The sequence below is a fragment of the Mytilus californianus genome, unplaced genomic scaffold (genome assembly GCF_021869535.1).
Source record: "Mytilus californianus isolate M0D057914Y unplaced genomic scaffold, xbMytCali1.0.p SCAF_1, whole genome shotgun sequence".
NCBI lineage: Eukaryota > Metazoa > Mollusca > Bivalvia > Mytilida > Mytilidae > Mytilus > Mytilus californianus.
Window position 1 is genome coordinate 23,079,079 of NW_026262581.1, and position 14,129 is coordinate 23,093,207.

General features: G+C 33.0%; 1 protein-coding gene across 1 annotated transcript in view; it reads right to left on the reverse strand.

Annotated features, from left to right (window-relative positions):
* Window positions 1-2,509: 2,509 nt before the first annotated feature.
* The window catches only part of LOC127717261 (EGF domain-specific O-linked N-acetylglucosamine transferase-like), a 54,916-nt gene continuing 43,296 nt past the window's right edge, over window positions 2,510-14,129 (reverse strand). The window contains exons 11-17 of the mRNA XM_052223051.1: window positions 13,256-13,342; window positions 11,883-11,951; window positions 10,021-10,079; window positions 9,179-9,206; window positions 8,785-8,876; window positions 6,262-6,364; window positions 2,510-5,431 (exon numbers count right to left, since the gene is read on the reverse strand). Of these exons, the coding sequence (XP_052079011.1) occupies window positions 5,267-5,431; window positions 6,262-6,364; window positions 8,785-8,876; window positions 9,179-9,206; window positions 10,021-10,079; window positions 11,883-11,951; window positions 13,256-13,342 (603 nt within the window). The 3' untranslated portion in view covers window positions 2,510-5,266. The remainder of the gene's footprint in view (window positions 5,432-6,261; window positions 6,365-8,784; window positions 8,877-9,178; window positions 9,207-10,020; window positions 10,080-11,882; window positions 11,952-13,255; window positions 13,343-14,129) is intronic.

A 14,129-nucleotide genomic window follows, 5' to 3' on the forward strand; every position in this document is an offset into this window, starting at 1 on the left:
GTTTATGAGATCTCAACCCTCCCCCTATACCTCTAGCCAATGTAGAAAAGTAAACGCATAACAATACGCACATTAAAATTCAGTTCAAGAGAAGTCTGAGTCTGATGTCAGAAGATGTAACCAAAGAAAATAAACAAAATGAAAATAATATATAAATAACAACAGACTACTAGCAGTTAACTGACATGCCAGCTCCAGACTTCAATTAAACTGATTGAAAGATTATGTCTTCATCATATGAATATCAGGCACAATCCTTCCCGTTAGGGGTTTAGTATGCCTTTATATATAAATCAGAAATAACCAATTTAAAATGGGTAATTTTAAAGAAAAAAAAGGAAAAAAAAAATCCCCCCCCCAAATTTGTTGAACCCCTTTATGATTCATCACCCCCAAACTCAATCCCAGCCTTCCCTTTGTGGTATGGTACCTTGCAGTACAATTTCAGAGATCCATACACTTGAACACAAGTTATTGTCTGGAAACTAGAAAAATGCTTGTTTTTTTGCCCTTTTATGGCCCCTAATTCCTAAAATTTTGAGGAATTACCCCCAAAATCAATCCCAGCCTTCCCTTTGTGGTATGGTACCTTGCAGTACAATTTCAGAGAGATCCTTACACTTGAACACAAGTTATTGTCTGGAAACTAGAAAAATGCTTATTTTGGCCCCTAATTCCTAAACTTTTTGGGCAATTACCCCCAAACTCAATTCCAGCTTTCCCTTTGTGATATGGAACCTTGTAGTACAATTTCATAAAGATCCATACACTTGAACACAAGTTATTGTCTGGAAACTAGAAAAATGCTTATTTTTGGCGCCTTTTTGGCCCCTAATTCCTAAACTTTTTGGGCAATTACCCCCAAACTCAATCCCAGCTTTCCCTTTGTGATATGGAACCTTGTAGTACAATTTCATAAAGATCCATACACTTACACACAAGTTATTGTCATGAAACTAGAAAAATGCTTGTTTTTTGCCCCTTTTTGGCCCCTTATTCCTAAAATTTTGAGAGAATTACCCCCAAACTCAATCCCAGCCTTCCCCTTGTGGTATGGTACCTTGCAGTACAATTTCAGAGAGATCCTTACACTTGAACACAAGTTATATATTGTCTGGAAACTAGAAAAATGTTTATTTTTGGTCCCTTTTTGGCCCCTTTTTTCCTAAACTTTTTGGGCAATTACCCCCAAACTCAATTCCAGCTTTCCCTTTGTGATATGGAACCTTGTAGTACAATTTCATAAAGATCCATACACTTACACACAAGTTATTGTCATGAAACTAGAAAAATGCTTGTTTTTTGCCCCTTTTTGGCCCCTTATTCCTAAAATTTTGAGAGAATTACCCCCAAACTCAATCCCAGCCTTCCCTTTGTGGTATGGTACCTTGCAATACACAATTTCAGAGAGATCCTTACACTTGAACACAAGTTATATATTGTCTGGAAACTAGAAAAATGCTTATTTTTGGTCCCTTTTTGGCCCCTTATTCCTAAACTTTTCGGGGAATTACCCCCAAACTCAATTCCAGCTTTCCCTTTGTGATATGGAACCTTGTAGTAAAATTTCATAAAGATCCATATACTTACACACAAGTTATTGTCATGAAAGTAGAAAAATGCTTGTTTTTTGCCCCTTTTTGGCCCCTTATTCCTAAACTTTTCGGGGAATTACCCCCAAACTCAATTCCAGCTTTCCCTTTGTGATATGGAACCTTGTAGTAAAATTTCATAAAGATCCATATACTTACACACAAGTTATTGTCATGAAAGTAGAAAAATGCTTGTTTTTTGCCCCTTTTTGGCCCCTTATTCCTAAAATTTGGAGGCAATTACCCCCAAAATCAATCCAACCATTCCCTTTGTGATATGGAACCTTGTGATACAATATCAGAGAGATTCTTACACTTACACACAAGTTATTGTCCTGAAACTAGAAAAATGCTTGTTTTTTTCCCTTTTTGGCCCCTAATTCCTAAAATTTTGAGGCAATTACCCCCAAAATCAATCCCAGCATTCCCTTTGTGATATGGAACCTTGTGGTACAATGTCAGAGAGATCCATACACTTACACATAAGTTATGTCTGGAAGTTACAAAAATGCTTATTTTTGGCCCCTTTTTGGCCCCTAATTCCTTAACTGTTGGTACCATAACCCCCAAAATCAATCCCCACTTTCTTTTTGTGGTATTGAACCTTATTGTAAAATTTCATAGAGATCCATTCACTTAAACTAAAGTTAGAGTGCGAAAACTAATGTGTCTTCGGACGAAGACGCCGGACGACGACGACGACGCCAACGTCATACCAATATACGACCACAAAAATTTTTTTGCGGTCGTATAAAAAGTAAATAAATGATTTACATACACATTTTTCATACTAAAGTATAATGTCATACTTAAGAAGCAATATTCAACTACCCAGAATTTTTCTCAGATATGTTTAATTTTCACTAAATTTTCATTTTCATATATAGTAAAACAAATCGTGGACAAATTTTCAAAAAGAAAATTTGTCCACGATTTGTTTTACTATATATTAAAAATGCAAAGGAGAAAACTATCAACAAAAATTATAAACTCATTTAACATTTCATTACCCCTTTTTACCCTGTAATTGCGAATTGAAGCTGAGGTCAAAATAACCTCATAAACCGTAATTGCAAATATAGGGAATGCAGGGAATATGGCACTCTATTTTTGGATTTACATTCTTTTGGGATATATTTATTATTGATATGCAATTCAACTTATGCACATTAAATTCTATTTTCTAGCAAATGAACCATGAAAATACATAACATGAAATTTCTAAAACCTACATAAAACTTTCAAAGACAATCATCAACAAATTAACAACAATTTTAACTTTAAAATGTATATAAAATATGGCAAATGGAGTTAATAGCACCTTTGTTATATAAACTAGGTAATTTTGTAATTATCATTCTAACTAGAATCTGTTTCTGATTATACACTTGCCTCAGAGCTCACAAAGTTTGCTTAAAAGGACACATAATTCAAACTATTTAGCTTATATCATCTAAAATAAGTTAATTCTAAAAACTAAATACAATAAATCTAACAATTAAGATTATATTCAAATACTGTAGGCTCATTTATTTTCTGTGACCATCTGTTTTTTGTCGACTGGGGAACAAAAAATGGTACTTGATTAACCCAAATAATTCAGTCCCTCCCAGTGATCTACTCTCCCACTTGCGAGGGCCGAAACTCTTTACACGATAAAAACGTGTCACGAATCAAGGATTTCGATTAGTGCTCTTTGGGTTAGAGAGCCAATTAGTTGAAAGCTTAATGTTTTTATCAAGATAGGTAAATCAAGAGCTAATTCAAAATGACTGACAATTTCCATTGACTAGGCCTTCAGACATTAATGCAGCCATCGTAGAGTAGTGGACTGTAATTACTGAATTATTCGTGTTAGTACTAAATTAAATTATCCTAACTTGTGTGGTAACATCATTCTTATTGTCAAGGAGTCTGATATTTTTTTAAAGGTGAATCAATATTAATTTTTAGCCATATCAGGTTTTTTCTCAGGGTGACTCTCCTTTTTCTTGACAAATTACAAGAGCTTTCAAAAGTTGGCATTGACAGTAGATTTCCACTGACTACATACTTTACTCAAATAACCCCTCATTCAGATTATCAAAGAACACAATAAGTATGCAGGTAGCCATCTAATTTGACAGCTTGCAGCTGCTACCTCAAACTTATCGTAATTAAGCCCTAGGTGAAGACGAAACGTGCGTCTGGCGTATTAAATTATAATCCTGGTACCTTTGATAATTATTTAAGATGACTGGAATCAATTATTCTCTCTCGCATTTTCATTAATTACTCGAATAACTTTTTTAGAATCCAGGTATAGGGATTCACTTTAAAATATTTCGACCACAAAGGGCCCATAAAGCTCTAACCCTTTTAACATATGTATAACATACAACCTCTTAGAATTAAATATGCAATATTTATATAAAATAAAAAAACAATAAAAAAAAATTATTTGGCCCCTTGTTCATATCCAAGGCAAAACACTGGTTATAAAGGCACAGGTTAAATTTTATAAAAAAAAAACTGACAAGCAAAATACTAATAAATCAACAAATACAATGTATATTTTTTCCTTACAAAATGATGTACACATCATTTACATCTTTATATTACTAAGCACCTTTAAGTGGAATGGAATGAAAAATTGAACTCTAGAGCACATAACATTTACTTTAATATCGAGAAAAAAAAGAAAAAAAAACACAGTAAAAAGTAAATTTTTCTATACTTCTGTTTATCATTCAATAGTGGTCCACAAAACTTAAGGATCATGTTTTGGCATGGATAACCCGAAAAATAATTTGGTAAAATATTGATATATCAGTTGCACAACTAAATGTCTCTCTGTAGTGTTTTGTGAATTTGTTCTTCTTTTCGTATTTTTCAGGGGTTTTTTGCCAAGGTATTGTCAAGTGTTTCTTAGACTTATGAGTTTTAAATATCCCCTTGGTATCTTTTGCCTTTGTTTTATGTCCAATTGAAGATTCTGTACAACTTTAGTTGAAATCTGTCAAGCCATTTTCAAAGAGATGCCAATTAACAAAGTGTGACTCCAACAACTACAGAAGAGATCACTATAAGTACTACAGCTTTGCTGGCAGACGACACAAAAATAAATGGTACCATTTTTGGTTAGGGCTTTTCCATAAAAAAAAAGGTGTGAAAGGGTAGGAAAGGACTTTCAAAGTCTCCCAAAAACATTATTTCTTTGTGTAATTTTGCATACATCAATCAACCATAAATGCTCCACAATTCGTGTCAATAAATAAAAGATCCCTTCCCACCCTCCCTCAAACATTTTAATGGAATATTCCATAGTATTGATGTAATTGTTCTTTTGGTCTACATTTCAATTATTCATTCCATTGAGGTAAAATTTCATAAAATTTAATTCTTTTAAAATCACATATTGTTACAGTATTTTTATATGGGGATACCTTTTCTTATTTTGAAGCCTTTTCAGCCTCCTTATCTACATTATCATCATCTGTTTTCCTTTAAACAAAAAACATTTGTTTCCATGGTTTAAATTCCCATTTTCAGACTCTCCTTATATCAAACTCAAAACATGTCTTATTTTTTTTTGTACAAAACAAAACAAAACCAGACCTTCCATAAAACTGGTACCCCATATAATAATAATACTTGAAGCAAAAATAGTCATTTAAATTGATTGTACAGTTGGCTCATAGTTCATCTTTGACATGGTTGTATTTCTCCTTCCTGGCCTGGATAAATGAAGGATGATTTCTTACATGGTCTGCTGCCTTAGAAACCAGTCTCATAAACTCTGACACATCAAATTCATAGTTTGTAAACTTTGCATGGGCACCTAAGGTAGGATGATGACCCTAAAAAAAGATAAGAGATTAAATCTTAGTTAACCTAAGTCTTTAATAAAATGTATCAATCATTACAGTAGTTCAATCTTGTGGTTTTTTTCTTATTCCTTTTACATATCATTTCTACGTTAACCATGTTTACAAAAAATATAAATTAAATGGAATGTTATAAAAATGATGACAAGGGAGATAACTCCATCATCTCCAGTGAATTTCTTTGTAACTTTCTAGTAAATTTTCTTCCATAAAAAGGCAGTACGAGAAGAATCATTACATGATTTCTACCCTTCAGTCAGTTTATTAACAAGATGAAATATTTAATTTTTGTAAGCTTCATTCCTACGAATCACCTTTTTTTAAATTGCATAATTGCTAAATTGAGTTATACATGATTATGGTGAAAAATCAGTCTAAGTTCTGTTTATAGAATAATTTTACAAATTGTAATTTTGTTTCTGATTCTGACTGAGAACCTTTTTATCAGAAACAATAATATGTTTACCTGAAATAATTAGCTAAGTATTCAAAACACTATTTTTTATTGTCAACATATACTATTAAAACAGTCTGCTGACAGTTTTTAAAAAACCCTCTTAATTGCTGCTGTAACCTTGACAATTGACCATATAACAGTGATTGAGAGACTTGTAAAGATTTGTAAAGATTTGATATATGATTCAAAATATACTGTCCTTTAAAAAAACATTTTTTTCCAAAATTTCAGTCAAAGTACTGTCATCTTGACCATTGACCTAAAAATCAATATTGGAGAAAAAAGTGTTTCTCAAGCCAATTAAAGCAACTATCATCTTCAATACTGTAGTCTTGGTAATTTATACCTCATCTTCTTGAATCAGTTTGTCCTTTTTCTCCCATGTCATGTATTTCACACCTCTTAGTCTTGCTAAGTCACTGTAACATCCATCATCCTCACAATTGTATCTAAAATAAATTATTTATTAGGATTCCATCATTTGATTAGCAGACAACAATCAGATGGTGTTCCAAAGTGACATTTCATGTCCCAATAAAATGCAATATTCATGACTACACATGGTTTCCATGACAACCTAACAAAGAATGTGCAAGAGTATTAAAAGTGAAACAAACAATATTTCCTGGTTTTGGAAATAACTAGAGGCTCTCAAGAGCCTGTGTCGCTCACCTGATTCTACTTTGGTTTTGGAAATCATGTAAAAATAGATTAAAATCATAACAGATACCCTAATAATGAGTGAGGCCAAATTTGGTTTAATATTGGTCCTGTAATTTAATAAAAAAATCCTGGTGGCCATCTTGAACAGTAAATCAGCAACAAAGTAGCAACACTTAATCAGCACGTCATAAGAAACATTTATGCCATGTTTTGGTTTCATTCCATTCAGTGCACCTCTAGAAGAAGCATTTGTATGTATTTGCCATAGGGTCTTATGTTAAAGGAAGTCCCCCCATTGGCGGCCATCATGGATGAAGGATCAGCTTCAAAGTAACAAAACTTAGTCAGCACCTCATAAGGAACATTCATGCCATGTTTGGTTTCAATCCATTCAGTATGTGGTTCTCTAAAAGAAGACATTTGTATGTATTGTCCATAGGGTCCTTTGTTAAACATTGTCCACATCTGGCAGCCATCATGGATGAAGGATCAGCTTCAAAGTAACAACACTTGGTCAGCACCTCAAAAGGAACATGCATGCCATGTTTGGTTTCATTCCATTCAATGGTTCTCTAAAAGAAAACATTTGTACGTATTTCTCATAGGGTCCTATGTTAAACTAAGCCCTCCGCTGGCGGCCATCTTAGATTATGGATCGGCTTCATAGTAACAACACTTGATCAGCACCTCATAAGGAACATTCATGCCATGTTTGGTTTCATTGCATTCAGTGGTTCTCTAAAAGAAGACATTTGTATGTATTTCCCATAGGGTCCTATGTTAAACTAAGTCCCCCGCTGGCTGCCATCTTGGATGATGGATCAGCTTCAAAGTAACAACACTTGGTCAGCACCTCATAAGGAACATTCTTGCCATGTTTGGTTTCATTCCATTCAGTGGTTCTCTAAAAGAAGACGTTTGTATGTATTTCCCATAGGGTCCCATGTTAAACTAAGTCCCCCGCTGGCGGCCATCTTGGATTATGGATCAGCTTCAAAGTAACAACACTCGGTCAGCACATCATAAGAAACATTCATGCCATGTTTGGTTTCATTCCATTCAGTGGTTCTCTAAAAGAAGACATCTGTATGTATTTCCCATAGGGTCCAATGTTAAACTAAGTCCCCTGCTGGCGGCCATCTTGGATTATGGATCAGCTTCATAGTAACAACACTTGGTCAGCACCTCATAAGGAACATTCATGCCATGTTTGCTTTTATTCCATTCAGTGGTTCTCTAAAAGAAGACATTTGTATGTATTTCCCATAGGGTCCCATGTTAAACTAAGTCCCCCGCTGGCGGCCATCATGGATTATGGATCGGCTTCAAAGTAACAACACTCTGTCAGCACCTCATAAGGAACATTCATACCGTGATTGGTTTTATTCCATTCAGTGGTTCTCTAAAAGAAGACATTTGTATGTATTTCCCATAGGGTCCTATGTTAAACTAAGTCCCCTGCTGGCGGCCATCTTGGATGATGGATCCGCTACAAAGTAACAACACTCGGTCAGCACCTCATAAGAAACATTCATGCCATGTTTGGTTTCATTCCATTCAGTGGTTCTCTAAAAGAAGACATTTGTATGCATTTCCCATAGGGTCCTATGTTAAACGAAGTCCCCCGCTGGCGGCCATCTTGGATGATGGATCCGCTACAAAGTAACAACACTTGGTCAGCACCTCATAAGGAACATTCATGCCATGTTTGGTTTCATTCCATTCAGTGGTTCTCTAGAAGAAGTTCAAAATGTAAAAAGTTAACGCCGACGCCGGACGACGACGGACGCCAAGTGAGCTAAAAATGTAGTAATAAGAATTTAATACTTCTTTGTTTTGTAGTTTTATAGAGATTTAAAAGAGTTGAACATGTACACCTAAGATGTGTGAAGTGCAGAATACTAAATGTGATATAACTTGGGAAAACTGGAAATCATACTCAATTAAGATTTGAATTGAATACACCTTTTCATCAGCAGGATTTGAACTTACAACCTCAGTACCAACTGGCTAGCGATCACTGAAGATGAACTACTTAGACCATTAATCCCCTAAGGTCCACAGTAATTTCTAAGCTGGTATATATGAACCCTCCACCATGAACACCATATTCGTAATATGAACAAAAAAATTCCATCACAGTTCAATTCTGATTACCAGTAAAATGGCATAAAAAAAAATAAAAAAACATGCATAATATACTTACATTTCCATGACAACACCCCAGTCTGGTTGGAAGAGGGCATGTGTTAGCCCTGCACCATGAATACCAATAAATATATCACTGTTATGTGAAACCTGTTAGGAGAAAAATGTAAACTTAGTCTTTGAGAACATGGTTTATTTATTAGTTATAATTTAGCTTTGGAGTAGCATTCAATAACTGCTAGTACTCTTAAATAGGTACTTTGTGTCTTTTGTCTAAATTTCCATATAAGCAACACAACTTTGGTTTAACACAGATACTAATAAAATAGTTTTATGTATTGTGTAGTATGTGTCTTTAAGTAATTTGTGTTGTTTGGTTGTTGTCTCATTGTGCTACACCACATCTTCTTTTATTCATATATACTATTTTTAATTACAAATAAATAATTTACCTTAATCTGATCCAAGAATGATAAATCCCTGAAAAATAAAATGGGTATGAATTATTCTGGCAAAAGACACTATGAAATAACTATCTTATTACTAAATAAAATAACATCAATTTTTTTCTTATTACAACTAGTCAATGATTCTACTTTCACTAATTCTTGGTGTCTTACTTCTTACAACTTTTGATAATGTATATTTATTAATAGAATTTTAAATAACATGAATAATAAGCTGAAGTTAAGATCTATTAAATAATAAGCTGAAGTTAAGATCTATTAAATAATAAGCTGAAGTTAAGATCTATTAAATAATAAGCTGAAGCTAAGATTTATTAAATAATAAGCTGAAGTTAAGATCTATTAAATAATAAGCTGAAGTTAAGATTAAGGAGGTACAGCACACACAAAATTAGTGCATTTATACCATTCTATATGGATATTTAGCAAAGGCAATGCTGAGTTATTTAGTTGACTCAAAAAAATATATCTAAAATTGAGAATGGAAATGGGGAATATGTCAAAGAGATAACAACCCGACCAAAGAGCAGACAATAGCTGAAGGCCACCAATGGGTCTTCAACGCAGCGAGAAAATCCCGCACCCAGAGGTGGTCCTTAGCAGGCCCCTAAATAAAATTGTGTACTAGTTCAGTGAAATGTATGTTTATGTGCCAAACCCCCAAAAAACATACAAAAGGTGTTTCATTGTTTCAAAGTTTCGCGGGGTGTAGATTAACCCTGATTTAAAGTGTTTCATGATATATATATTTGCATAATTTTCATAAGTGCAAAATTAAGTACCCTCAAAAATTTTTACCCCAAAATTACTCTACATTTAATACTTACAGATTAAAGTCAACCTTTCTTACATCAAATTCACCTACAGTTTTCATGGCATTAACTAACTGTAAAGAAATATACAAAAAAAAGTAAATATACTGTGAGGCCATATAATAGTATGATATACTGTATTATGGCATAGGACCCTCGGTGACCGAGTGGTCTAAGTAGTCAAACTACTGTATCACTAGCCAGTCAACACTGAGGCTGTGAGTTCGAATCCCGCACGGGGCAGGTGCACTCGACTCCAATTTAATTGACTAGGACTGTCAGTTTTCCTACAGAAGATCAGTGGTTCTCTCTGGGCACTCTTGACTTCCTCCACAAATAAAAACTGATCGCCACGAAATAGCTCAATAGTGTTGAAAGTGGCGTTAAACACCAATCAATCAATTATGGCATAACTGGTATAACTGTATCATGGCATTGTGATGCTCTACCTATAGCCTTGTCTAGATATGAACTATTTCAGAGAGTCTTACATTTCATTTTAAATTATAATTTGATAGAAGCAGAGATGCTATGCTCAACAAAACTAAAAGGGGAAATCATTGAATCATTCAATTTCTTTGTATTGTGGATTCATTTATTTTTTGTGGATACCAATTTTTGAGGATTGAGAAAAAATTGTATTTCTTTTACCTAATATTTGATTGTCATGGTTTTTAGTTACGTTTATAGGTAATTTTTGTTTTTAATAATTATTAAATTACTCAATAGAGTTATTTTAAATTTCAATAAAAGCATGGACTGAATCTAGTTGTCATGATTTTTTACATCATTTTATTACATAAAACTAATAATTTATCGAATTTGAGAGGACAATAGAGGTAAAAGGTTACTTTAAGAATAATGACAAAAATATTACTTGAATAAGTCATTTTATAAATCTGTGAAAGAATTAGTGATTACAATTATTTAAGGAACATATGTAATTGTTTTTGGGTTACAAAATATAAATAACTTCAAGTCTTAATCAAATCACAAGTTTCTAGCTATTTATATCTATCTACCTTCAAGATTTTCAAGGAAAATGATATTCTAATAGTCCTAAGAGACCAATCTTTGACCCAGAAGCAATGATATAAAAGATAAGTGCGTCAGAAAGGCAATTAGTGTTTCAGGATAATTAGTTTTTATATTTCATGAGAAAAGTAACCAGATGACTGTGAAAATTTGTTAAAGCTAGTAAAATCTGTATGAATGAACACCTATAAAAATAATATTTACAAAAGTTACTTATATAAGTAATATTTAAAATAGCCTTGTTTTCAACATTACTAGTATATATAGGTAATTTCAAAAGATACTTGGGATTGGCCCTGACTGTATACCAATGAAATCCATAAAATTTAGTATCCCCAAATAATATGTATCCATAGTAATACAGAATACCAAAAGCAGAAATGGGTAAAAAATGGGATAAAATCACCTATCAAATTGTAATTATTTATAGTAATACAACTGGTTAGTTCGAAGTACTGGTACACCGCAATAAAGAGCTATGGTAATTGTATGGTAAGAAGATGTAAAATTATCAATTAAAATACGTTATTCATTTCATCTATATTAACATGGATATTTAAAGAAACACTTTCAAAACTACTTAAAAAACAACATATTGCTATATTCCTGGCTGCTCAAGCAAAGGGAAATAAGTCATACTGTCAAAGTGTTGATTGGGGAGTAATTTTTGCAATTTTGCATTTTCTTGTCCCTCATTAGGACATACCTTAAAGAATATATTTTCAGGAGGCAATATTTTAACAATTTTTTTTTAATCTACAGATAAAAAAAAAGATTAATCAAATGCAAAAATTCTGTAAAAAGGTATATTTTATCAAAGTTAAAAAAAAAGTTTAACTCACCTGCACCTCATTTAGAATCTTCCTGTATTTTGTACTTCTTGATAAGAGAGTAACTCTTATTTTCTCTTCCTGTAGAAAAAAAGGAAATGTCAATGTATTGTTGCTGCATCCATGCCGTTTATTTGCAGGTTTTGTATGGTCAAAATAGATTATAGCTAGATACAATTTATTAAACTACTGTGGATTCTCGTGGGATACCAATTTTCACGGATTTCTCATGTGAAGAGGCATTACCAATTTAAATGTTAAAAGAAGTAAAACTTTCTATAGGCTTGAATGCAGACTTTGGCAAAACCACAAAATCAAATATCCACAAAAATACAATTTTTCCTCAATCCATGAAAATTGGTACCCACGAAAATAAATGAATCCACAGTGAGCATAAAGACCACAATAAGGTGAGTGCAAAACAGTATCCTATGTTTGTCCACAGAAAGAGAGAAAAAATCCATAAGTCTAAGTGCTAAAAAACTTATTTAATCAAGCAAAATGTGGATGATTGAAGGCAGGAACCTTATCAATGGTTGTTTTCAGTTCTATATTTTAAGTGTTTTTGTCCTTTTGAAAAAGGATGTCAACAACAGACTCTGTAAGATTTATTCAATACTCATGGTTATCTTCATAGTTACACTTGCTGAATGTTGTAGAACGCTTGTTGACATCTATATTTTTTTTCTTGTTTTATGGTTGCTGTCTTTTTATGTATCACACATATTTCTTTTATTCATTTATATTTTTCCTAACAGAATGTAAACAAAACAAGTGAATCTGTGAGCTACTGCTCGCTAATGATACACCCACCCCGCTAAAAGTATAAGGTAAACAGAAAGTTGTTGAGTGATGAATCTGAAAATGCATCACATGGTATAGCTGACTAATATAAACCCTGAAACCAAATTTCAGAAATCCTTGTTATGTAGTTCCTGAGAAAGATGCGACGATAAAATATGGGACGGACTGACGGAGGATTGAAGGATGGACGGACAGACAGAGGTAAAACAGTATACCCCCACTTTTTAAAGCGGGGTATAATGATAATTTCAACTGACTTTAAAACTTAATGTTTTACTTACTTTACTTTTCATGTCGTTACATTTGAACATATGAGCCAACCAAGATGACAATTTATAATATGGTGGGTTCATTTATTTATTTATTTAACACGCTCAAGGTTAGATATTTGATGTTAGGGGTCTATGCTCATTCCCGACCACAATATGCATGAAATATTTGCCACTGGCTGTTGAAGCAAACAACAATAAATTAATCAATGCTTATGCAAACATGAAATTTTTTTTTCAAAATGACCATTTATTTTTCTTTCAAAATGACCAAGCACATATAAAGAGAGAATATAATTTTTTCATACTTACCAAGGGACCCTCTTGTTGGACATTTAGTCTATGCATGAGATGCTGATTAAATGCTCTGAAAAAACTGCTACTATGACAACCAGGAATCTATATAAGTGTAAAGGAAAATTTGCCAAACACACATCACATTAAGCATAAATTAAAATTTATACTAAATAACACTCCAAACTCTTAAAAATGCATATAAGTTTTCATCAGTAGAAGTCTCATTTTTTTATTATAAAAAGTTTACTAGTACATATGTACAAGGAACATATAGTGAAACTTGATTGACCAATTTAAATGAAGCCTCTTCTGTGTTAAAATTTTCTCAGAAATCAATTTTTGCATATATTTTTCATGAAAAGACCTTTAAAAGTTGGAATTAATGACCTTCACTTTAGATCTACATTATTGAAAACATCATTTTTTTACAGGAAACAAGATCAATACTATGTCTGGACCTGTGACACAGCATGCAAGTGATTATTATCATGTATACTGAATCATAACTGATCATTCCCTAAAATCATTAAAGCCAAGAAAACTTAGATGAGAATTTTCCTGGTAAAACTATTGGCAAACAGGAAGTGGTGGCACAATGTACTATTTTAAAATTGCTTACATGCTAAACCTTAACATTATCAAGCTGCAGACCAAAAACAAAATCATTCCCTTCCAAAAAAGCCAAGAAAAGTTTGAAGAAAATTTTCCTTGTACTTTAAGTTTGTAAAATTTTAAAATATCGGCAAAAACAGTAAGAAGCTAAACTACAATTCAACACTATCAAACTGCAGACCAAATATAATGCTCCACTAGGCACAAGCTTAATACGACAGCAGAGGTCCAACCCTGAACAGTTGAGGCAAGTATGGACACAACATTTCAGCTTAAA